The sequence below is a fragment of the Heliangelus exortis genome, chromosome 1, assembly GCF_036169615.1.
Source record: "Heliangelus exortis chromosome 1, bHelExo1.hap1, whole genome shotgun sequence".
Lineage (NCBI taxonomy): Eukaryota > Metazoa > Chordata > Aves > Apodiformes > Trochilidae > Heliangelus > Heliangelus exortis.
This window is the reverse complement of record NC_092422.1, coordinates 88,750,903-88,776,153: the sequence shown is the minus strand read 5'-3', so window position 1 is coordinate 88,776,153 and position 25,251 is coordinate 88,750,903. Positions and strand designations below refer to the sequence as shown.

Below are 25,251 nucleotides of genomic sequence, written 5' to 3'. Positions count from 1 at the left end.
CTTATCTGGCATTACTATCAGTGCAACTGAAGTTTGCTTTTCATTTAATGTTTTATTTTTTACGCACTGATATATTTTGGAGAATGAGGTGAATGGCAGAGGTGGCATAACCCAAGAAGGCGGAAAATTTTTCTGAAGGTTTTTGTAAATATGAGAGAAGTCAGGGTCAATCATACAAAGAACATGGGAGAAGTAGGTTTGTATAATCCTGCAAAACAAAGAATGAAAAAGCTCTTGTCTGTAAATACATGTGGTGAGTGGGAGGTAAGAGGAGAGCTATTTATATTAAAGAACAATTTTTGGCTCAAACCTGGTTAGATACACACTGCCTAGGATTAAATGTGAGCTGGAAACTAGACAATGATGTTGGAGCAATGAGGTTACAGATCCTGTTCTCTGGGTGCTTTCCTTGAGGCTCTGGTCAAAACATTTTAACTGGGATTGGCCTTTGGGTCCATTTATACACATATAAACATCTCTTTTGTGTGAAACAATACAGCATATTCTCTCCCTGAATCATGGTAGCTATTGATTGAAAGAAAAATTTTTTTTTTCAATAATTTAGAATTAATCCATTAATGAGTAAGCCACATAAAATGTGCAAAACCTGTATCGAATGAAACCTTTAAAAATCACTTTATTGTTCTGAATACTCTTAGCAATGGAGTAATGGCCATTTCATACTTTTTTTCTCCTGGAAAATAATTGAACACTTATACTCAGGCCAAGTTTACAGACACGAAGTTTTAATTAGACTGCTATGGATTGTAATATCTAATTGCTGTAATTATGCAGCCTCTAGCCTCATTCATTAGGGGTAGCACTGGCAGTCTGGGTGCTTCCTCAGAACGAATGCTTCCCAGTGAGTGATGAAAAACCCACTGGTGAGGTAGATGTCACTGGCAGGACTGCTTGGGAGAGCCCGTGAAACCTCCATCCTTGGAGATATCAAAAATTTCACTTGACAAGTCCCTGTGCAAATGGCCTACGTGTGAAGTTAGCTCTGCCTGGAGCAGGGGGTTGGGCTACAGATTTAGTGAGGTCCCTTTCCACCAAAACCTTTCAGTGGTCCTGTTAAAGCAACTCTGTCACAGAGAGGTGCAGGTAAGTTGGAGGTCAAAAGGGAGCAGACCCAAGCTTAGAGGAAGGTGAAGAGATGAGAATAGCTGTGTGGGATGAAAAAGACCTGTGCCCAGTGGGGTGTGTGCAGGACACAAGCAGTCCCCTGGCAGCAGAGTCTGTAATGGTTGTCCTCTCCTTCCCTCTCCACTCCTCCTGCAAGCTGCAAGGCTGTGGGTGGCAGTGTCTCAGTTTAAGTGACAGTCTTCTGAGGGTGTCCCAGCTGGGGCTCCCCAAGACACTGATAAACAGGAGCAAAGTCAGTAGAGAGGCACCAAGATGGTAATGGGCTGGAGCACTTGCCCTGTGGGGAGCAGGTGATGGAGCAGGGTTTGTTCAGCCCCTAGAAGAGACAGTGGTGGGGTCTCTAATGGCAGGCAGCCTGTCAGTACCTGCAAGGAGGTTGTCAAGAAAATGGAGCCAGGAGCCTCACAGTGGGGAATGGCAAGATGACAAAAGACAACAAGCATATGTTGAAGCAAGAGAGGTTTAGACTGGAGAAAAGGGAAAGCTTTTTCCCTCTGAGGATTGTCAGGCAGTGGAGCAGGTTGCCCAGAGAAGCTGGGCAGTCTCCAGCCTTGGAGGTTTTCAGTTCCTGAGTGGATAAAGCTGTGAACAAGGAGGTTCAAGCTCAAAACTGATCCTGCTTATCAGGGGGGCTGGATTGGAGACCTCCTGATGTCACTTCCAAGTTGAATTACTCAGTGGTTAGTTGGTCAGCCACTCCTCCTTGAAAGGTAGTACCTCTGCCTTTGCTCTACTACACATGGACAATATCCTGCTCTGGGGAAAATAAGACAAAATCCAAAGACCCAGAGAACAAAGACCCTGAGAAACAGATTACTAATTTCTCACAAGACTCCTCTCTCAAGTCCTGTTCCCTAAGACATCAACTGAATAATCTTGGTTGTTCTTATAATTTGAAATTTTGTCTTTCATGAAGACAAAGGAATATGATGTTCTGTCTCCGAAAAATACTTTAAGATCTACCCACCTTCAAAATTGCTTCAATTTCCCCTAGCTATTTCTGGGACTGAAGTCACAGCTGCTGCTTTGATAAAATGGTATCTGCCTTCATCTTTTCTTCACTTTTGGCTTGGTAGAACCAAGTCCTTCTGCCTTCCCATGCACACAGGATCCACTCTCTGCCTGGGCAGCAGCTGCACATTCCTTCCTCTGAGGGCAGCAGGAGGAAAGGAAAACAGAGTCTTCATTAGAGTGAGGATTCATTAGAAATGAGCTTTCAGTTCTGACAAATAGTAACCAAAAATTCACACCACTTTTAAAGGAGAAAAATTCATGAGTTACAGCAACTCGGGCTGTAAGAAAACCTGGTATTTGTCAGAAAGCCTGACAAGGTGGGGAAGGATGCGTGTGATACATGTATGAGAACTAAGAGAAGAGGGAGATGGAAAGGGGAAAGGGCATGGAAGGATATATGTCAGAGCTGACAAAAAAGTCAGTGGCAATCAGAGGTATAGAAAAGGGACCAGTTGCACACTCTTATTTATTTAAAATCTAGAGAGCTCATGTTATTTTCCTATTAAAAAGTGGCAGTCTTTTCTTTCAGCAAAGGGTCAGCTTTTTAGTGAACCACTGAGAGAAAGTTGGGTGATTTTGGTGTGGGAGGAGGAGAGGCCAAAAGTCAAATGCTCCTTTAAAGAAAACCATTTAATCCAAGGTGGAGATGAAAGATGAATTGTACATCTCCATCTCTGAACTGGCTGAAAACTTTTAACCTATATGAACCTGTACTTCTTGGATTTGTAATGATTGCTTTGGGGATCTGTTATCACTATGTAGCATTTGACCACCATTTACCACCGTGGGATTAACATTACAGTTTCAATTGCAACTTTTCACTGCTTTCTGGCAGGCACTACAGAAAATGAGACAATAATCCTCAGGTACTGAAGACTGTCAGAGGACGAGCATCATCTCAGCTCAATCAACAGCCTTTCCTGATACATCACTGATTGTTTAATATCCCAGTGATTCTAGTGAATAATACTACTTGAATCTGGGTGCCTGGCTTTTTAGATTTACATTGCTAGAAGTAAAAATTAAGTCAGGCTTCTGGGGATGCTATTGTATGAGTATTTAGAGACTGTCTATTTCTTCCTTCCAGATCTTGGCTTTTGTTCCTTTATCATAAAGGGCCCTACTAATGCAACAGTCCTCGCTGGTTCAGAAGCCCACTTTAATTGCACTGTGTCATTAGACTGGCTGATTATCATTTGGCTGTCCAATGGCATTCCTGTCCTCACTGTCATCAGATCTCAAGGACCTGTTGAAACATCAGATCGCTTCACCTCTCAGAATTACACCAATAGCAATGCCTTTATCTCTGAGCTGATAATCCACAAGACACAGCTGAGTGACTCCGGAAAAATTGAATGCAGCATCCAGCAACCTGGTGAGAGCGGGTTTGCATTTCTTTCTGTTCAAGGTATGTATCACCATCAATAGAAAGCTTCTTTATTATACTGCACTTGAAAGAATCCACTGATGGATTGCCCAAGTTATTCCTATGAAGGAGACCATGCTCTCATTTAACATCCTTTGCCTCCTGTCCTCCTCCTGGTCTTAATGTTACTGTAAAAACAGGTTTCAGAATCACATTCAGAGTGCCATTAGCAAAGGTTTGAGCTTCCGTTGTTTTTTCCTGTAAATCTCTTCTTCTTTATTGGGTTGCATTAAAGGGCCTGAGGGCTATACCAGGCCCACCAGCAGTGAGTCAGAAAAGATCTTTTGGCTAGAAACAGCACAGGTTACCTCACAGGTTACATGCACATCTTTGTACTTGAAGCTTCTACTGTCTCATCTACCCGTAAATCTTTCCTGATAATATTTAGAGAGAAACACTGTCATTTCATTATGTTGTTCTTCAGCTGGAAATGTATCAGGATGGCTGAAAAGTATAATTTCCTGCTCTTTATTGGAAAGGTACTGAAAACCAAGACTTGTGCTTTAGACATACTGAACAATGTGTCAATGAAGTTGCAATATCTGTAGTTTATACCATTTGTGTGGTATATCTTTGTTGATAATGATTGTTTTTAAATTCATATCTCAAGGCACAGCTATTAGCAAGATAAGACTTAAAAGTATCAGCAGGAGAGTTATGCAGCCTGTTCTGAAGGAGCAAACCATCTTTTCCCTCCTACAGTTAATGGATCTTTATTCATCACAAATAGCACCTTAACAGTAAAAGAGAACAAAACAATTGACATCGTTTGTGAAGCCTTAGGATGGGCTCCAGCTCCAAACATTACTTGGATGACAAATGACTCTTTCATTGATAAGTCGAGGTATGTTACCCAGCACAGTCAAGGATCTAATGACCTCCACAATGCTCTGAGCATCCTGACTTTGACTCCAACGGATACTGAGATTTTGACTTGTTTAGCTGACATAGAAGCACTCCCTCACCCTCAGAATGCAAGTGTAACTGTTATGTTTGTCAACCCTGCTACAGGTAAGTGAATGTTTGTTTTACTTTCCCCATATTATTTTCTCTTAACTGTACTGTTTATTTTGTTCTGCTTTGTTTTCTTTGAAAGTCTTTTGTCTACAAATGAAGTAGTATGAGATGTGCAAAGACCAAGCAGTCACAACCTGATACATGAGTAGGGTTAAATTCATATCATTGAGAGGGCTGGTTCAATTCTAATGAACCACAAAGTCCAGCTTAGGACTAGGCAAGGCAAATGAAGCAGTACACCTGCCACTGATTTCCTACTGCTAGCAAAAGTGGCCTTTGTTCCTTGACCAAGTAAACATTTAATGAAATTAGATGTTAAACATCTTCGATTAGGCCATGCCTGCCAAATAAAAATCATCCATTAGACCTCATTTACTAAAAGCCAAACCCTCAGGTGAAATTGTTCTCCACAATACTTAATGCCAGTTTTACCCCTGACTTGGAACCCTCCCCTTGGATTTTGCTCCTAGTTTCCACACACAACTCAGAATAGATTCTGTACTAGCACTTTAGATACAAAGTTCTCCATATGAACTGTGATCAGATATGATGGAGATGTTGTAGTATGGTTCTGATATCCCCAGGAATGCACTGAAACTGCCAACTTATTGCGGGCAGTAGCACTTATATGTAGGAAGTTCTGTACCATTATACCAACCATCAGTTTACTATAAAAATGTCTTTCTGTATAGTGTATTCACCCATTACAGAGCAAGAATCAGGTCATCAAGAGAAGCTGAGTGTTATGTGCTTTATCCCAAAGTCTACTTAGATCAAAGAGCCATTTGGCCTGCTTTCCTCTTCCTGGTATGATTTCTTTCATGTTTTAATGGAAGGTAAAATTTGTCCTGCAGCATTATATATGGGATTCTTTGGACAGTGCATTTGTTTGCTTTTATTGCCTTTATTTAAGGAAATTCAGGGGTCACTGTAATCAAAGCATGGATTTTGAGCAAATCTGTCAAGAATAGTTAGACCTTTGATAACCCTAAATATTTTCATAGATTTTGTCAGATTTTTTGGTAATGCTGCTAATCTCTGGCCTCAGTGACATCCTATGAAAACAAATTCCATAGCTTAACACATTCACTGTATTAGGAGGAAAAGGGTGATTTTATCTTACCTGTGCTACGAACATGGAACAAAGCAAGTGGGACTATCACTACCAATCTGTCTCATAATCTGACAGAATCCTATGAAAAATGTTTTTCTTTTCCAAACCATAACTCAAAAAGAGCAAGTAAGAGGAAATCTCTCTCTGTGAGGTGGCAGTGTTTCTTGCAGATGAGGAAGACAATACCAGAAAATTTCTCTGTTAGGAGCAGCCAAGTGTCTCAGCTGTAAGGCAGAGGACTTCCAAGACAAATTAAACTTGAAGCACTAATTGTATGGCAGATAGTTGAGGTTGCTGATATAGGGGCACTGCCACCTATGGTGACACAGTGCACCCTACAGTGACATCCCTTTTATTAACCTTATCCTGTGGTATGGCCTATGCATAGGTTATATTAAGGGGTTTTTTTGCAGTGGATCTGTGCATCCCCAACTGTCTTCTGTATAGAGAAGCAGCCCAAATCTATGCTTCTTTTCAGGATGTGGTGAACATTATTAACTTCTGTAATCATTCTCACAGCTTCTCTTGATTAATTGATTCTCCCTCTGTAACGGTTGAACATGGCACATACAAAGACATCTTACTGTGGCTTGATGAGGAGCTTGGTATAGAGCTTTCAACATACAAACAACTGAGGAGATTGGGTAACTGTGCCTTTTATTTTGAGTCATTATTAGTAAGCCTTTTTCAGCAGTACTTGATTTGTAATGCAGTTGAAAAAGGTCCTTTCACCATTCTTAATATGACTTTTTTTCTTGCAGTCAGATTGCTCTTAATTACTGACTAAGCAAAATAGAACTGTCCTGAGGAAATTAAACAATACCTCTGCCTACTCATTTGTAAAGTACTGAGGTTTCCACACTCAGTTGCTATAGCTACTCATTGTAAATCAGAAGAGAAGAAAAGCAGATGCCATGAAGTGCTATTAGTGTATAATTAGTGACTGTATAGGACTATCATTCATTTATCTTTGGAAAAATCATTGTGCTGCAGCAGGTACTCCAAATTTGTCAGCATATGAGAATATGAAGTTGTTAAATTATTAGAATAAAATAAAAGCATGGCCTTTATGACAGAGGAAGATATATAATGTGTATATCAGACCTGTAATCTCAGAGCTTTTCTTACTTTTCAGATATACAGACACACCCTTAGCTGGCTGTTGTCAGGAAAGACCATAACTTCAAACATCTAAGGAGTCCTTCCCAAAACTATCATAATATCAATTTCAGCCTTCACTTAAAATCTTGAGGAACTGAATTCCTCCATGTCTCTCACAAATAATATCTGTCCACTCACAATAACTGCAACCAAAAACCTGAGCCCTCTTTAATCAGCCATTCCCTGGTCAAATGTCCTACCTTCATACACCTTCCTCAATCAAGTCTTCAGCTCAGACCCTTCCATACAAGATGATACATTTTTATGTCAGTCACTCCTCTGCCTGATTCATCTCACTTGCAGTGGTGTTTGGCTGAGCACTGGATTTGTGAAGTCCTATAGAGTTATCCCAGAAGAAACATTGTCAGAGCTGTTATTGGGAATGGGGTCTGTGGAATGGGGTTTATGGCAGAGTCCCTTATCTGGGCCCAAGCTCTCTTTGGCATCAGTGTTGACTTCATGCAGCCTTTGACTGGCAGAAGATGAAGATAGGGAATCTTCTCTGAGCCTGGACTTCCTTTGCTTTGTAAGTTAGTCAGCAAGTGTCCAAACAAAAAAAAGTGCATATTTTTCTAGTCTCTCATTTCTCCTTGGTCACCATCATGTCCCAGGGAAAATCCCCCTTTATTCTGATTTTGCCCAAGTAAATTTTTGGGAAGATTCAGGAGAAACCAGAGGTCAGGATAGCAGCAGAGGATGGTTCCTATAGAATAAAGGAGTGTTTTTGTCCACACTAAGCACCTCATGTAACTTGGTGTGAATGTACGAATGCACCTAAAAGGGATTTAGTGCCATTATATGCCTTAGTGCCCCTCTCTTGCAGCCCTATTTATATATAAAATAGATATATTATAATACACAATATAATATAATATATATATATAATATATATTTTGATCAAGCATTGGAATGGGCTGCCCCGGGAAGTGGTGGATTCTCCATCCCTGGAGATATCTAAAAAGAGACTGGATGTGGCACTCAGTGCCATGGGCTGGTAACTGCAGCAGAAGTGGATCAAGGGTTGGACTTGATGATCTCTGAGGTCCCTTCCAACCCAGCCAATTCTATGATTCTATGATATATATTATGTATAATATATTAACATTTATATATGTACAAAACCAATGTGGTAGGTGTGTAGCAAGAGGATAAGAGGCAATGGTTTAAAACTTGAAGAGGGGAGACTTAGATTAGATCTTAGGAAAAAATCATTACTATGAGAGTGGTGAGACACTGGCACAGGTTGCACAGGGAAGCTGTGGCTGCCCCCTCCCTGACAGTGTTCAAGGCCAGGCTGGATGGGGCTGTGAGCAACCTGGACTAGTGGGAGGTGTCCCTGCCCACGGCAGGGGGGTTGGAACTGAGTGATCTTTAAGGTCCCACCCAACCCAAACCATTCTGTGATTCTATGATTCTACTTGGGTGTTGAATTGTCACCTCCTGCATTCGTATCTGCTGGTCCCAGCTACCATTTCTTTCTGAATCCTCCAAAACTGGGGAGAAACTGCAATGCTGAAGCATCAGGAGTATTTGTGTTGCATCCCATTCTTACTTGAGCTCTATAGATCCTTTTTTGGCATGTAACCTGAACATGTCAGGGAGTGTGAATACCTTGTTGTGGGAGCCAGACTGGAGGTATGGGTTAGTGCAGGTGTCTTTAGCCTCACCCTTCACACTAAGGTTACACTTTCCCCTATAGCTGAATAGCTATTTTTTGTATTTTATGCATGTTAAAATCCCTGCAGCATCCCTTATGGAATAAAATAGACTAAAATATAGACATTTATTGAAGTACTTCTAGTTAAGATATCTCAAAATATTTATCATCAATTGTAATCACAATTACAGTTTACAGAATTAACTACTGGTTTGAAGGTTACTGAGTTCTTGTTTTCTCTAACAGTCTGTGACAGAAGAAATTCAAAACATGCTGATTGGGCATTAGTATTAGAAAAGACTGGAAGGAATTTCTTAATCATAATGATCTGAGATTTGGAGAATTCAGACTCCTAAAAGAGGCTCAAACTTTGGAAGAGGCTTTGGTCCTGTATTTTTGCAATTTGAAACCTCCAACCCCCCAAAAGAGGGGTTTGGCTAGGCAGATTTGTAAATAGAAGTAATTTACTTCTGTATTCTCTGGTGGAGAAAAATCAGCAGATACTTTGGTTCACATATCAGAGGCAGAGCCCTAACATCCTGCAGCTACCAGTCATCTACATTGCTGTGGTACCTTCTCCAGAGACTGTCAGAAAAATGAGGCCAGACAGTTGTTAACTGGGATCTCTAACGAAGAAATGGTAATCACATACCCAGTGTAACAGAATGGGTTTTTTCAAGTTTGGATGTGTCTCACACCTATAATTTGTACTGGAAATTTGTTTCAAAACATCTGCCAAAATGACCTTGGGGCTGCTTTTCAAAGGGTAGCAAAATTAGAAATGCTTCTGAAATATTTGGTCAGAACTACAGGGCAGGATGATGCAACAATCAGAACTGACATCTTCCTTGTGCATCCAACTCTGTGAGAAACACAGGGTGTTTTTAAAATTCTGTGCACATGAAAGCTCTGTAGGAAAACTGTCTGGTCATAGCAACCAGTTTCAGCAAGGTACTGGGTCATCTTGAGATCACCTCATTTAATTCTGTAGGTTACAGCAAAGACAAAGGAATGTTAATGTTGTGAGAATGTCAGTAGTGAGGAGGGGTTAGTAGCTGCATACTCCCAAACTGTGCAACTTTTTACAGATTTTGCTCTTTCCTACTCATTAAGTGGATAACAGACACTCAACCAGGTATGTCCCAAAACCAAACACCTGCTGAAATGAGTGAAAGAAGTCCCAAGGCAAGACTCATAAGAAAATAACACCTACAGGCTGGAGATCTCTACCTGCAGTACTCACCTAAGACTATTGCTGTGATCTGTGGGAAGAAACAGACACTTCTTCAGAGCTGCTCATGCAAAGGGACACATACACATTTGGCCAAATGAATTGTAACCCAGGATACCTATTTTCTCTTCACTGACAAGAGCAGCTAGGCAGGTTGCTTAATATTTGCAGTATAGGACTCTAAATTGAATCTTAAAGCCTTTCCCCTGCCTCAAATGTCTCCAGAGGATGTTTGAAGGCCTAGCATATCTGCAAAATGAAGTTTAGGTTGGGAGATTGCAATCCCATGTTTTTCAGAAGTAGCTGTGGAAAAAGTTGCAAACGGAATAAAGAATCTGTATTTGGAAACATTTTAAATTCTTGAGCACCACACATAAATACTGATTCTATCATTTGGAAAACAGAGACTCCTTCTTAAATAATGAACAAGCATTCATTATGGTAAAGTAATTTTTTTTTTTTTCAAAGGAACTTTTGAGGCTGATAGTACAATGTTTGTCCATTTAATTTAACAGAAAATGAGTACAGTGAAGACAGTGGAAGCACGAGGGTTATTGTACTTGCAGTGGTGCTTTCAGTTCTTGGTATTATTCTTCTGATCATTATTATTGTGGTTGTTGTACGCTGCTGCTGCCTAAAGAAGGAAGGTAAGTAGACCTTCACAATTGATCTATACATTAAAAGGATCTCCAACCGAGACAGAATTCTCCTAGTTTTGTCAGCCCTGGTGCCATGCAATGATCTGTAAGCAGAGGTGTGAGCAGAGCTACCCTGCTGTTAACCATGACCCGGAGTAAGCTGCTCCTTACTTTCACCTTGATGTTTCTCTTAGAAATTGGCTCTAAAGGAATCAGTCCCATCCATTCACCTTAACTACATGGGGCCGCGTTTTTCAGGAGTACATTAACTCCCGGTGACGTTTAGTTCCTACGCTGAGGTGCCTTGTGAAGTATTCCTTCAGGAATGGGGTCACATTCCCCATTCCTCTGTAAACTTCTCCAGGGACGCTGCACAGTTCCGGACGCGGGGAGCGGAGATGCCCCTGAGGGAGCTGGAACGCAGTGCACGCTATAGCAGGAGCTCTGTAGAGGGTCAAGGTTTAGTTTCCTATATTTTTAAATGCCTTTTTTTTTTTTTTCTTTTTTTCTTTTTCTTTTCTCAGAATCTATATATCAAACCGAAATAAGGTAAGCTGGGAGAGTTTTTCCTTTTTAAATGACCTCTTTCAGGCTGCCGCGGGATGGCGAGAGGGAAGTGCCGCTTTCCACACGGCGAGAACAACAACAACAAAAAATCATAAAACCCAAATCCTGCAAATGATTCGGCAAGCACAACCTGAAAGTAAACCCCCACTGAAACTGAGGGGCAAAGCGAATCCTTAAAATACGTCCTCTACCCCCGGGCTGGCTACCAGCAGCGCGGCGGGCGTTTGCCCGCGATGCCACAGGGGGGCACTGCGAGCCCGGCGGCACCGAGGGGACCGGAGGGAGAGGGGGATGCCGGGGAGGGTGGGAGATGCTGGGGAGGGTGGGAGATGCTGGGGGGGGGAAGCCTTGCCGCAAGCTGATTAAGGGTGATTGGCAGGCAAATTAGACGGGCTCCCCATCTCTTTTAAGGTTCGTTAGCTTTAGGCTGATAATAAATATATTAAAAAAGAAAAGAAAAGAAAAAAAAAAGTAAAGGTGTCCCGATGATGAGTGCCAACGCTTAATCAAGTGATACCAGAAGCACTGGAGGACGAAGGTGTTGGTACATATTGCATTGAGTTGAAAAGCCTTAGAAATCATGAGCTGGTGGTTATCAGCATTACGATCTTGTTTATCGGCGCCAGTGCGGCTGTGGCAGCAATGTCAGCGGGGTTATTTAGAGCTATTTTTCTCTAAGCTTCTAGGGAGCATTGTGAATTCTTGCTCTGCCTATGCATGTGGGGCTTTTAACTCCCCATCTCTTAATGAGTTCACAAGATGTTACACCGCATAGCCTGACATTTCAGTGATACCTAGCTTCAGTAATGGCCTCTTCTGTGGAAATTTTGTGGAGATTTGTTGACAGACTCCCATTTATAGAGCACTTTATTGATAAGGAAATTAGGTAAACAGCATTTTCTCCTGAGGAAATGAAGCTAGTTATGCCATGCCATACCCATAAACTTCCATGTGATTTCTTAGTTTCTGATGCTAAATTGATCATTTGACCAAGTGGAGCTACATAAACAGGACAGGACTAAATCTGGAGATGTGAGGCTAAAAGCACATACAACAAGCATAAGGGTTTTGCTATTAATAAAGTCCTACAAAGACTTTTTGCCTGGATTCTAACTTGCTGCTGCCAGAAGCCTTCTACAAAGGTCAACCCTGCTGAGGCAAAAATTTATGACAGAATGTGTGGTTTTTACATCTCAGTTCAGTGAAGTGCCTGTTTTCCCATTAACTTCAAACATTGAGTTGTTGCACTGACTTCATAAATGTTGCTTACACTTTGAAAGTTAAAGGAACTATAAAGAAAATACTTAAGCACTGGGATGACTCCAGGCTTTATGGTTCATCTTGGACTTGGAAACTCAACACTGACACTTCTGGAGATTTTAGCATGTGTAAACAATGACACTGAAACCACAGAAATTATTTACAATCATTTACAAGATTTTGTAGGTTTGGTGGGTTTTTCTTGGGGATAACCAACCCGCAGGAATAAGAATGATGATGGTCCAGATTTTGGAAGCTGTGTTGTAGTAGTAGTGAAGAAGTGGTCAGACCAAAGATATATTGTTTTACTTCCCACATTTATTTTTAACATGGCTGGCTATCTTTCTGTACCTTTCACACTTTTTTGTAGCTGCTTGTGATTTGGCTACTGCACTGAGTTTGCTGAGATCCAGGGATCAGATAAAACAGACAGCACAGTATCATGTAACGTGTGGACATGGTATTTTTAAACAATTGCTCTTGTCTTCTAGCAACCATGACAAGTTTCTTAGTAGTATCTAACATGTTTATCTCCTAAAAAGGCCACATAGTCATAGCTGACTAGTCAGATTTATGGGTGCATTAGTAACGCTCATCTGAAGATCTATGGGCCTGCAAAGTAATTCCTACTAAACATGAAAAAGTAAATGCAGCAGTTTCCACAAGTTTTGCCAGCTGAGAACACTTCCTCCTTACCCTACAAATCCCTGGGTTGTCATAGTTCAGTCATCTATTTTGGACTTGCCACACCACAAATCTAGGCAAAGATGTACCCGGGACTATCCCAGAAAGTAGTCCATGGTAGGAAGAGATGAATAGTAGCATGTCTCCTAGCATAAGAGTATTCAGTAACAAGGCACTCTTTTCTCTCTGTTCAGCTGTGCAGGTCACCATGCTACAAATTCAGAGATGTGTTGTCTTACCTTAAATAGTTCTGTCAGCTTCACTGTGGCTACATTCACTTGTTAATTAAATTTCAAAGTGAAAGGTTATATTTGGAGAATACAGATTAATCCTTTGGGAGCTAACTGTGGTGATGTGAGATAACACATTTTTTTTTTTTTTTTTCAACCTGGGGGGACTCAAATCACAAAAAAGGTGAGCAGCCATAAGTGACCAAACTGGTGTTTCATTAGTGGACCACTAAATTCAGAATTAGAGGTCAAAATTAATTTCTTATAAAATCTATGATCTGGAATAGAGTCTTCACTTTGAAGATTGCTTTATTTCCCTGCTTTCTGATAATGCAGCTGACAAAAACTTACCTAAACAGTATTTCACAGGTAATACTTTATGGGACAAACTTTTACTAGATAATTACTTGGAAGGCCAAAAATAGGTTTTGCACCTATTTTTTTCAAAAGTTAGGCATAGAATATTTTCTCTGTAGCTTACTACCCAAGAGTTCTCACATCATAATGAAGTTCTAGTGACAGGCCTTTTTGTTTCTAGAAAAGCTGCAGTTGAGAAGAAAAAAGATGCTGATTTGGAAGACAGGCAACAGCATGGCAGTGAGAATCAGGCCTACATTCCAGAGGAACTGTGGAACGTAGCAAAAATCCCAAGTAAGTCTGAGTTAGTGAATCAGATATTGTCAAACTACTTCTTAACTCGGGCATTTTGGACATGTCAAGAAATCATATTACAAGATGTCAAAGTACTTTGTGATGGACTGTACATGGCTTCAGAACATGTTGAATTGTCTAGAGTATGGCCTCTCATAATTGTTGAGAAAACATCAAAGTTCTCTGCAGTTAAATTTTGTTTTAGTCCTCTGTGTGTGTGTGTTGGTTGGTTGGTTGGTTCTTTTTTTTCTTTTGTCTTTGTTCTTCCAAATATCATCTGGGGCCAGAGGCAGGAGTACTGGGTTCCCATACAATACTCAATTTAGGCAATATTTTGCCATTGGTTTGTAAAATCAAAAAAATTTGCCACCACCATGAAAGAACACACACATGCAAAAAAAAAAAAAAAAAAAGAATAGAAGGCGGTGAACTATGATTTTACTGATGACTAAAGCATTATCAAATCTAGCACTTAAGCACAAAGACTCTGAAAGAAAATGTAAATCTCCACCAAATCACTACCCACCACTTGCATTTGTAACCACATTATTATCAAACCATTTAATCAAACACTTAATGACACAAAATTATTGTGCAGAGTCTATAATCCAGGCATACATCCTTTTCTCCCTAACAAATAAATTGTGAAGAAGTAAGTGTAGTGGAAAGATTTCAAGAGCATGTGGAATTGTTAAATGTAGCAGTTATAAAAAAAATCAAAGGAAAACTAAGTAAACCTGAACAAATTATTCTACTGCATCCTAGATGGGCTCTTTTCATATTTGTTATGTGCTGGGTTGACCTTGAATGGCCACCAAGTGGCTCTATCACTCTTCCTTCACAACAGGGCAGTAGGAGAAAGTAAGAGAAAAAAAGCTTGTGGGTCAAGATAAGGAGGGGGAGATCAACCAACAGTTAGTGTCACTGGCAAAGTAGACTCCATTTGGGGAAAATTAGTTCATTTTGTTGCCAATTAATAACAGCATAGGATATTGAGAATGCAAAACAAAGAAGCACCTCCCCCCACACCACTTTCTGAAGTCTCAGCTTCCCTCCCAGTTCATCTACCTCCTCCCTACAAGCAAGGAATGGGGCAGGAGGTAATGGGAGGGGTGGTCAGGCTCTGACATTCCTTCCTCCTCACACTCTTCTCCTGCTCCAAGTTGGGTCCTTCCCATGGGATACAGTCCTTCAGGAGTGCTCCAATGTGGGTGACCCATGGAGTCACAAGTCCTGCCAGCAGCCTGCTCCGGTGTGGGTTATCCACAGGCTGCTGTAGGTTAATCCTCAGGGCAAACCTACCTGCTCTGACATGCAGTCCTCCAGGGGCAGCAGGGGAATCTCTGAGTATATATGAGTATCCAAGACTGTTTCTCTTACATTTTCTTACTCCTCCTTCCCAGCTCCAGTTGTGCAGTGTTTTTTTCATCTTTCTTAAATACATTATCACAGAGGTGTGCCCAGTGTCACCGGTGGGCTCACCTTTGGCCAGCAGCAGGATTGTCTTGGAGCCAGCTGAAAGTGACTAATGTCTAATGGGAGGGCAGCTCTTGGTGTCTTCTCACACAAGACACCCCTGCAAGTGCACCTCTACTTACAAAAAATATGCCATGTTATCCCAATAAGTTATCTAGAGTTTCTCTTTCAGTATTAAATCATATTTAGTTGTATTCCTGAATGGCTTGTAGTTGGTTCATGATATGGTGGACACTGATTAAAAATAATCTTGTATTTTCTTGTTACAGGAGTAACCTCCCTTGCACCAATGTCTTCGAAGTTCACTGTCTCTTATGCAGATTTATATACCAGTTCTGTACCAAAGGTAACTATAATGCTTATATTTTAATCTTTTAATTTTTTCACACAGTGAGTATCTTAAAATATCCAAACTTAGATTTTGGGTGGAGGTAGACACCTTTTAAGTCAATTACAGCTGTAATTGGGTGAGTGGAATGTCCCTTCAGCATTCATGAATGTTTGATTTATAAGAATAAGTGCCCTGAGTGTTAGCCTCGGGTTTAGATTGATTTTTGAAGGGCATGGAAGGTGCTGGAGAAATAACCATCTCTGATATTTGGAAGAAATGTCTAATAAGGCTTTTGTCACACCTCTCCCTCAGCACCTTGCTATATCTTTCTCCCCACTTCCCAGGCTAAAGGTACAAACTCACAGACTTCCCCTCACAGAATAATGGACTATCTCAAGTTGGAAGGGACTCATAGAGATCATGGAGTCCAACTCCCTGGTCCTTGCAGGACCAGCTAAAACTTAGCCATATGACTAAAAGCATCATCTCCTTGAACTCTGACAGGCCTTCACCCAGTTCTTGCTCTTTCCTTTCCATTGCTTTTCATATCTTTCTCCTCCAAATGTCAGCTAGGCCTTTCTGGCAGCCAACACAGTGGGCAGCCCTGGCTGGGACAGATTTCCCATAGGTAAAGCCAATTCTTTTCATCATTCCTGGGATCTAAAAATCTCCTCCTTCCCCTCCACAAGGATATTTATTACTATTAATTAATTCTTCCATCCTTGCCAGCTGGAGTAGCTCTGGCTTAGCTTTTGAAAATTCACCTCTTTGTATATTATACATTAAACCACTTCAACATGGAGGTTTGGTTTGCTTTGGGTCTGGAGAGCTGTCACACAGATGCCTTTGCAGAAACTGAGGTCTGCAATGATTTTGTTGTTCTTCCCACTTGCCTGACTGGAGGAGATGTGGATATAGGATGGAGGCACTGCTAAGGGTGAGGTTGAGGTTCATTTGCAAACAAAATCCAGTGCAGATACAGTAAATAAATGTACATTTTCTCTGAGTCATTTCTTGATTGCATTTTCCAATTACACTTCCACACCACAGAAGCTTCTTCAGTCGTGAATTTTACACTGATCTTAGAGACCTTTGATATCTCAGCAGGAAATGATGGAAGGAAAAACAGGCAGCAAACACACAGTCCACCCTAGATCTTTCCTCCTTTCCCAGATAGGTAGCATGTAAAGAAGTAGAGCTCAGTGTTTATTCTTCTACTTTTTCTGTTCACAGCTACCATTGTTCTGAAGGATGGTGTTGGGCTGTGTTAACTCCTAGCACAACAACAGCATGGATCTTAATTTATTCCATATATTTGTAAAATATATTTGGCACCTCAGTGATGGTTTTTTGCCATTATTCTATTGGGAAAGTGCCAGTGATATCTTACAGAGTTCACTCCTCAACACAGTGATAGCTCATTCATTTTTGAAGAGCTGTTTCAACACGTAGAAAGCAGAAATCTGTCTTGGGATGACATTGCATATAAATCATAGCAGAATGTGTCTATTTCTTTTGGCACTCTGAAATTTAGGAAGTACTCAATCAATGATTAAAACAATGATCAAAACAATAACAGTAAGAATAAAGGTAGTGATACTGATGTATTTGTGTCTGGTAGTTGCTACGTTTGACATTAATTACTTGTCAAACAAAATACTATTAAATCAAAATTGAAAAGCATGTACAAAACTGCTGAGGGCTCAGTATGGATCTATAACCCTAAGCAACAGTTTCAGACAGTGTTTGCTGTGCTTATGGACAAGATTTTAAGCCGATGGCTATGTTTGCATGCACAAGGCATGCAGCACCTTACAGTCTGCTCTGAGAAGCAAAAGAGCTTTTGCTGAGGACCCTGTATCCACCTTATACACATCCCAGGGGAAGGCAATAACTTGAGCTGGTGGTAGCTGTTTCCCAGTGACATCTGAGAGGTGTCCCATTTGGGTGCTCTTCAGGCAGCTCCCCAGTGAGAATGGTCATGTTGTGACTGGGAACCATCAGGAGACTGGGTTCATAAGCATTGGGTTCATGCTCCTGATTAGATAGCCTCAGAGATCCCTTGCAGCCCAGTTTCTAGGGAAACAACCATCACAGGCGCACAACATAAAGTGGAACCATTTTCCTTAAACCCGTTGTCCCTGGACAATATTCGGCCCAACTCTGCTACAGTAGCTTCTAGCTGCACCAGTAACTACACAAACAGTTTTGAAATTTATAAAGAGATAATCTAGAGGTGAAAATTAGTTATAACTGTTTTCCATATGCTGGAGGAATATTTAGCAATCTAGAAATGCCTTGTGAAAACAAAATGTTTCTCAGTTTGAATAGAACTTCACAGTACCTTGTGATGGCCCTATTTGTTTAGCAGGAGCTGATAAACGTTTGTCAGTTTACCTTAAAAATTGTAGGTTTGCAGTCTGTGATTTAAATTTATGGCATTTTATAAAAAAAAATCGTAAAACATTTCCTAGATAGAAAGAGTTGTTTTTTCTTTTACATTCATAAGCTTAGCTGTAAACTGCATAATAGAAGTTTTCTGTCAAAAAAGTGTTCCTGGGTGCATTCTAATAAAGTTTGATCATCACTGCTGCCACTATATTGCATAATGAATATCATGGTGCACTTTTGTTATATTTCTTGTCAAGTAGGAGAAATCAGATATCAAGCCATTTAACTGCTGATTAGAGCTGATACAGACAATTTCTTTAGAAACCAACTGCCTTCTTGCCACTGCATTTTCTAAACACTGAAAGTTGTGTTTCTCAATTGGGTTTCTCTCCCTTGATAGTGGAAACATTCCCCGAAGTTTTTCAACTTTCTTCTTCTGGACTTTCTAATGACAAATTTGGGTTAAAAAAAAAAACAAACAGAGGAAGAGAAGTTATTGAGAGAATATTTCCCGTAGAGAAGAAGGTCATAAAGGGTTGGACTCCAGCAAATTGCCTCTCTCTCCCTGGATAATCAAGAAAAATGAGCAAATGCCCTTGCAGTGCTTCTATGGAGGTCAAGAAAAAGGAGTGTAAAACCCAGGACCTCCTCCTTCAGGAGCAGGGTGGAGTAGTAGTGAGAAGCCCCTCTCCTGATGGAAAGAGTCACAGAGGCTGAAGACATAAAGCCTTGTCTTTTCACCTCTGCAAGGTGAAAGATGATTTCTGTGGTTGGCTTCCTTATCATTTCATGGGGCTGGGATTAACCACAACAACAAGGCAAGAAAATAGGTCCATATGGGCAAAGCTTGAATGGAGTGTTAAAATAAAAAGAAGCTCATGGATGTGGGAATGAGAGGAAAAGGAGGGCAACCACAGTGAATCAAGATTTTTTTAGGTAGCCTTTTGACTAGACAGAGGTGACTGTACCTGCTGCACAGCCTGTTCCATCCACTTGCAGGAGAAAATTGGATGGAAAGTTCAATGCAAGTCAGAGTTATTAGGTAGCCTCCCTGCATCTCTGAGGGTATCGGTTTCATATCTCATTCCTTCTGTTTCATATGTAAGAAGTTAAACTTTTAAATGATTCAAGAGATGAAGCGAGACTTTGTAAGACAGGTTTCCTCAGAAGTTTTTGCCCATGAGGTAATGAAGTATACTACATGAAGTAAATGGTGAGTTTCGTTGTAAAAGGTGACAACAGAAAGTCACTTAGGTCAGCTATTTGCTATTCAAGCTCTTTGAATCAGAAACTAATGCAAAACATTCACAGAAGGTTAATGTTGCCCAGCAATTGCACTGATCAATTCACAACATGAACAAAAGATTTGGCAACTCATCTGAGGGAAAAGTAATACCCCAGCCAAGGAGAAGGGGTGAAAAGGTGTGCAAGACATTTAAAAAATGATGAATATTGAGCTGAATTATTGAGCTGAGGAAAAAATTACCAGCTGCTGGAAGAGGAGGCCAGAAGAATCAGTTAGGGGTGCTGGAAGGTCTTCATTCTGATTACATTAGCCAAGAAAAGGTCAAATGGAGAGTACAGTTACAGGCCTTTGTTTAATTGCATATTTTTTTACTGTCAGAGATGGGAGATTGATCCTTGCTACTAGTTCCAGGGCTGAGCATCTGGCCAAACAGGTATTAGGGACCAAGGTCCCATCTGAGGGGATGTTTCTCATGCCCTGATCCATTGTACTAATTTCAAAACCCAGGCCCAATGAGGAAGATCCCTTAGCTTGGCTCTAGCAGATTTTGAGGCAGTCCCACAGACAGTTTGGCCTGAACAAGGGCCACAGGGCCAGTTCTGCCAGGTCCTGAGTACCACCTCCAAGGAAATGCATTTTTTTCAAGTCCCATTGGTACAAAAGGAGCTCTAAGGACTCAGCATCTTTCAGGATGGACTGGGCAGCCTCCTACACAAGCTTCATAATGAATCCATTTAACATGCCATATGTGCCTATGGTACATCAGAGGGCTACTTCGTAAGAGGGAGTGACTGCTCACTTACAGTGAGCCAGATTCACCCCTAGTGTGATCCAGCTGATTTCAGCACAGCTGGAGGAAGCTTGCACTTGCCACCACACCTTTGCTTCTCTCCCATCCAGAGTGAGTCATGGCCCCATTAATGGGGAAAGATCTATTTTTCTTCTTAACTACTTGAAATGACACTCTATAAACTGGAAATACTATTTAGTTGTGGTTGTGGTTTTATACTGGGAAGGAAATGAATGATGAATTGTAGCTCCCTTTATCGCACGGTGTATAACCGCTCTGACTCTGAGGTTTGTTTAGAAGAAAAATTAAGCTATTGAAATCCAATTAAAAGGTCAATAAAATAGAAACATAAACCAATGGCAGCAAATATTTTTACCCCTACTGATGAAATGTACTACAGATTATGTCATGTTATGACGTGTTGGTCAGTGCATCTTGATTAAGAGAGTAATAAATATTGATGATACAGATATAGGAAAGGAAGGTGCAGTTTATAGTATATTTTTTCTGACTGTCTGTGGGAGAATGGGAAGGAGTGAAGTTATGTTAGTGGTATAAACTCACAAGAAATGAGGAGGAATTTCCAGGCTGTATGCCTATTGATGGGGAGGGAAATGTGTTGAGTCTATGAAAAGTTGACAGGATGGGACTGGTTTGTTATTTGAAGCAATAGAGTATCCAAACTATTTTGAGGGTATCCAGAATATTTAGGTGGGTAGTTTCCTCTAAATGAAGTGAATTTGAATGAGAATTGAAAACTGAGAGCGAGGGGAAAAATTACCTTCAGAAACAGAAAGCTGATTTTTTGTTGCAACAGTTAGCCAAATGTGTGGTGCATGCAGGCACATCTGGTAGTACTCCAACTGCATTAATTTCAGCAATTTGTTCTGGTACAGTTAGACTTTTTGGCTGGCTAATAGCAAGCCCAGCTTTCAGTTTATCACACACTTCTACAGCATCAGTGTCTGAGGAGCTGCCACCTGTCAAATCAATTTCAAGATAAGAGCCCTGTTTCATAATGCCAGATGTGTGTTCATCATTCATATCACCGATGTCATATGGGTTGCAGAAATGACTGCAACATGCTTGTAAGAGCAGAAGTCCTTCCTTGACTGAAGATCAGTATTCAAAACACCACTGAAGGATTCAACCATGTAGAATCATCTGATACACACAGTGATTTTACCTTCTGATTCATCCATGAATTGTTAGCTGTCTTTCTGTCTGTCTGAAGAGCTGGAAAAACTGGGCATCTTTTTCCCTAACCAAACCAAAAAACTCTGCAAAGTTTTTCCCACTATAATAGTCCCTTTGTAGTAATCCCCATAAAAAGGCATCCAGGACAGATGATAAGTCAACAGGCAGTCTTAGAAACACGTGACTGTCACATATCCATGGTTAACCAGATGTCAAGCTGGCATCACAAAGAGATTTAAAACTATGTAAAGGAAATGCAGATGATACTGCATCCTTACTGATAAAGAAGAAACATGCTATTGTAATGTTGGGCTGTGCAGTGAGCCACTACACCTGTCTTTTTTCCATTCAATTTGTGTGATGAAATGAATAATGAAACCATTTTTTTCTCAGATTAGGACTGACAGGGCTAGTAAGAGCACTGAATTAATCTGAAGAAGAAATCAAAACCAACCAGAGGCTCTAGAAGCTGTCAGGGTTTAAACATGAAATGGTTCTTGCAGTCCTACTCTTCTGCATTTTGTATTCATAATGTGTTGTTTGAGATCTTATAGACCATCAAAAAATGAATTTTAGGTCACTCACCAGCAGCCAGAAGCTTCCATTTCAAAGAAGTTATATCCAGTGAACTGCAACCTCAGTGAGGCTCTGCCACTTCAGAGAAAGCTCTACAGAAAATGGGCCAGTACACAGCAGGAGTTGATTGAAATGAACGAAATTATTAATTAATTTATATCAGAGCACAGTGAGAATAGAATAGAATATAAGTTGCCCAGGGCATTTGCTCTTGAGCAAGTAACTATGAAAGATGCAGCAGGGCAGAGGGGAACCATCATGGGCACAGTTCCCGTTCCAGGAGCAAAGGGCTGGATGGCTCATTCTTGCAGATGAGATTTTTAAGGCAAAAGAAGCATGCTTGGGTTGCATTTTACCCCGTGCTTTCAGGGAAGAATAGAGCAGTCTAGATCCAGCTGCTGCAGGTCATCTGGCTCCCTCCTATTCAAAGTCATGTGCAACCCAAAATCTTCTGTGGTATTGCCTACATTAGCACTGCCTCTGTCAACAACAGCACTTGATGAATTTTCTGATTAATCTCTTTTTTCCTTTAGTAAATCTGGGTGCCATGCTATACTTTAGTGCTGTGAGTTATGGAAAATAATCTCATTCCAGTATTTTGCTAAACATGGGGGTTCAAATAATGACCTATTTCTCAAAGTTTCAGAGGCAGTGTTAAGTAAAGTGCTTTTGGACCCCCTCTGAAACTTTCTGGTTACTCAGTGTGCTAACTGCTGCAGTTCACTTTATACTCAAAAGACAGGCCACAGTATCTGGGAATACTTGCTTTCCACAAACATAACACTTGCCTTCATCTTTTTTTAGATTTTTTTTTTTCCATTCTACTTTAAGTTTGTTATTTCTGGGGGGAGCAGTAGTAGAGAGTTTCTTAAAACCTCTGTCCTTGTGAGAAAGTCTGCTGTCACAGACCTGAAATTGAACGATCAGGAAAAGACAAATAACTGTTCTGCCATAAATTAATCATCATATATTAATCTCCAGGGTAACACAGACCAGAGGAAACTTCTGATGTGCTCTGGAAACGAATGAGTGATGTCTCTGTTGAGCACTGCTAAGGTCTTTGGGCTGAACTGCAAGAAGTGCAGCAGAGAGATTTTGGAAAAGGTCTCTTGAGCAGTGACAGGCACTGCTGTTACTTCCCAGAGCACCTCTCCTCTCTACAGAAATAAACATAAAAGAAGGGTAAATTTAGAAAACAGCAGTATGTTCTAGCAACAAAAAAGGGATGGGAGGAGGGGAGAGAGGGTTGTGTTTAAAACAGAACGTAGCTGTCTTATGAAATGTTTCTAGGATAGTTATATTTACCCCATGGTTTTCCTTGAATTGCTGGGACTCATTAAAAACCAGGGACACGTTGTCCACATTTTTATCTAACATTTTCCTCTATGCCTTATTCAATAATGTGTGTGTACCAAACACATTATTTAAGATGCTTAAGAATGGAAGAATACCAAGATAATACAGACTGTACGTGATTAACACTCCAGAAACAAGTCACAAACAGATAAATTCTACTGGGAAAACCAGTAAAATTTCCATTAATTTTCAAGAGCTTGAGAACAGGTGGGGAAGTTGCAAGGAACAGTAGCCAGCAGACAGCATGTCCTTGGAGGTAAATAAAATCAACACTGGGGATGGCCACAGCAAACTCTTTGACTGTGGTGTTTCATTTAGGAAGCTGTAAGAAGACACATGTTATTACTTTGGAAAAAAACTTCATTCCCTAGATCTACTTTTGTAATTATCTGTGGGAGGTCTCTCTACTACATCTAAATAGCCAAAGCGTATGCTTTTTGGATGTGTTTGAGGATGATTTTTTCTTTTTCTTTTCCTCTGCCATGATAATTTGTAAAAGCAAAGAAGCAATTAGGATTGGTAATCCTGATTTCAAATGAGGATATGCTTTTCAAAAGCACTGGGCATTTGCCCAGCATTAATCCTACTAGGGTTAACTCGAAAATAGGCTGCTGTGCTGTCAGTGAAAGTGGAATCATGCCAGTCACGGGAAAACAAACAAAAAATCTGCCTGGAATGAGCTCTTAACATAAGATATTAAGAGTGGTCTTTAAGATACATGAAAGTTGCATACCTATTGCTGCAGTTTCTAAGGTATTTGGAAAGCAGTGCTAGATGTTAAGTTTTTCTTACGGTTTAACAGGTGGTTTTTTAAAGAGAACACGAGAAGGAACACCCAGTATCATGTTTTGCTTAAAACAATACAGCCTGCAGGGTTCACAAGAAGTTCTCAGATAACATAAGACCAGTAAATGAATTCCCCGATCTGCCATCAATGTGTTGCAGGTGAAGCTTTTGCTTTGTTCTGCTTCTCATCCTTTCATTTGTATTTCAATTTTGAGGGGGTAGGTGAAGGTTGGTTTCATTTTGGTATAATGCATTGGGGTGAGGGTTTGTCAGGTACCCTCCTGAGGACCCTTCCAGTATTGCTTTTCTAGAATTTCTTTTAGCTTTATAACTGCTTTTGTTCTCCCACAGGTGGAGCCTCAAAGATACATTGATTATCCAATCAACCCAAAGAAAATTAGAAATGTGACACTTGTTTAGGACGTGCTTCAGGAAATTATTCCATCTGAAACATTGTACATGTTTGGATGGCTTCCTGCAACAGAGAAAGGTTCTCTCAGTTTAAGCTATTTTTCCTTTTTTTCCTCATGTAATGAAATAAAATTGCAACCTTTATCATGTAACATTTGATATCTCAGCAAATAGTGGACACAAATGACAGTCTCAACTTCAGAGACAATGGATTTGATGGGACTCTACAAGAGCAAGAATCGGTGCTTTGGGTCCCAAGGAAATCAGCAAAACTCCTATAAGCCAGAAATATTGTTATCCACAGCAAGATCAAGGACTGGATCTGCAAGCCATTTATTAGGTTGGAAGACCAAGTTAATAATCATAATAGTGGTTAATGCAATATGTGCTGCTTTTTAATATACTTTATGTACAGCTGATTGTCTTGAGCTTATAGAGCAATGTTCTGTAATATATTTCTGTTCTGTAATAAAATTAAGGAATTTTTTCATGGGGCTGTTTCAGAATTTCTAATGAAACTATTCTCAGATCAAAATGCATTTGTTTCATTCCAATACATTCTTTCGTTAAAAGTGTTTCTCTTAAATACATTACAGTTTTAAATAAAAAACAATCATCACCCACAAGCTGAAATATCCTATTTTGATTGAAATGCAAAAATCTTAAACTGAGAAATGTGGATTTGAAACTCCTGACCTTGAAGAGTTGTTGCTTGAATGCTTTATGCCTCTGCTCTACTTGTAGGCTCAGTCTGGCAGCCAAATGACTTGGGTTGCTGCTGGTGTTCCTGCTGGACCCTGTTTCTTCATCAGGGACAGAGCTGATAATGACAATGGGAAATGCACTTTAGCCAGTCAACATCATCAATAGAACAGATCTGGCACATGGACCCTAG

General features: G+C 40.4%; 1 protein-coding gene across 6 annotated transcripts in view; it reads left to right on the top strand.

Annotated features, from left to right (window-relative positions):
• The window catches only part of IGSF5 (immunoglobulin superfamily member 5), a 32,887-nt gene extending 8,041 nt beyond the window's left edge, over window positions 1-24,846 (top strand). For 5 of the 6 annotated variants that reach the window (XM_071752812.1, XM_071752804.1, XM_071752822.1 and 2 more), the window contains exons 3-9: window positions 3,248-3,568; window positions 4,289-4,597; window positions 10,282-10,413; window positions 10,929-10,953; window positions 13,684-13,796; window positions 15,542-15,618; window positions 24,297-24,846. In XM_071752812.1, coding sequence (XP_071608913.1) covers window positions 3,248-3,568; window positions 4,289-4,597; window positions 10,282-10,413; window positions 10,929-10,953; window positions 13,684-13,796; window positions 15,542-15,618; window positions 24,297-24,365 — 1,046 coding nt within the window. In that variant the 3' untranslated portion in view covers window positions 24,366-24,846. The other variant, XM_071752848.1, reaches the window with a different exon arrangement.
• The last annotated feature ends 405 nt before the right edge of the window (window positions 24,847-25,251 follow it).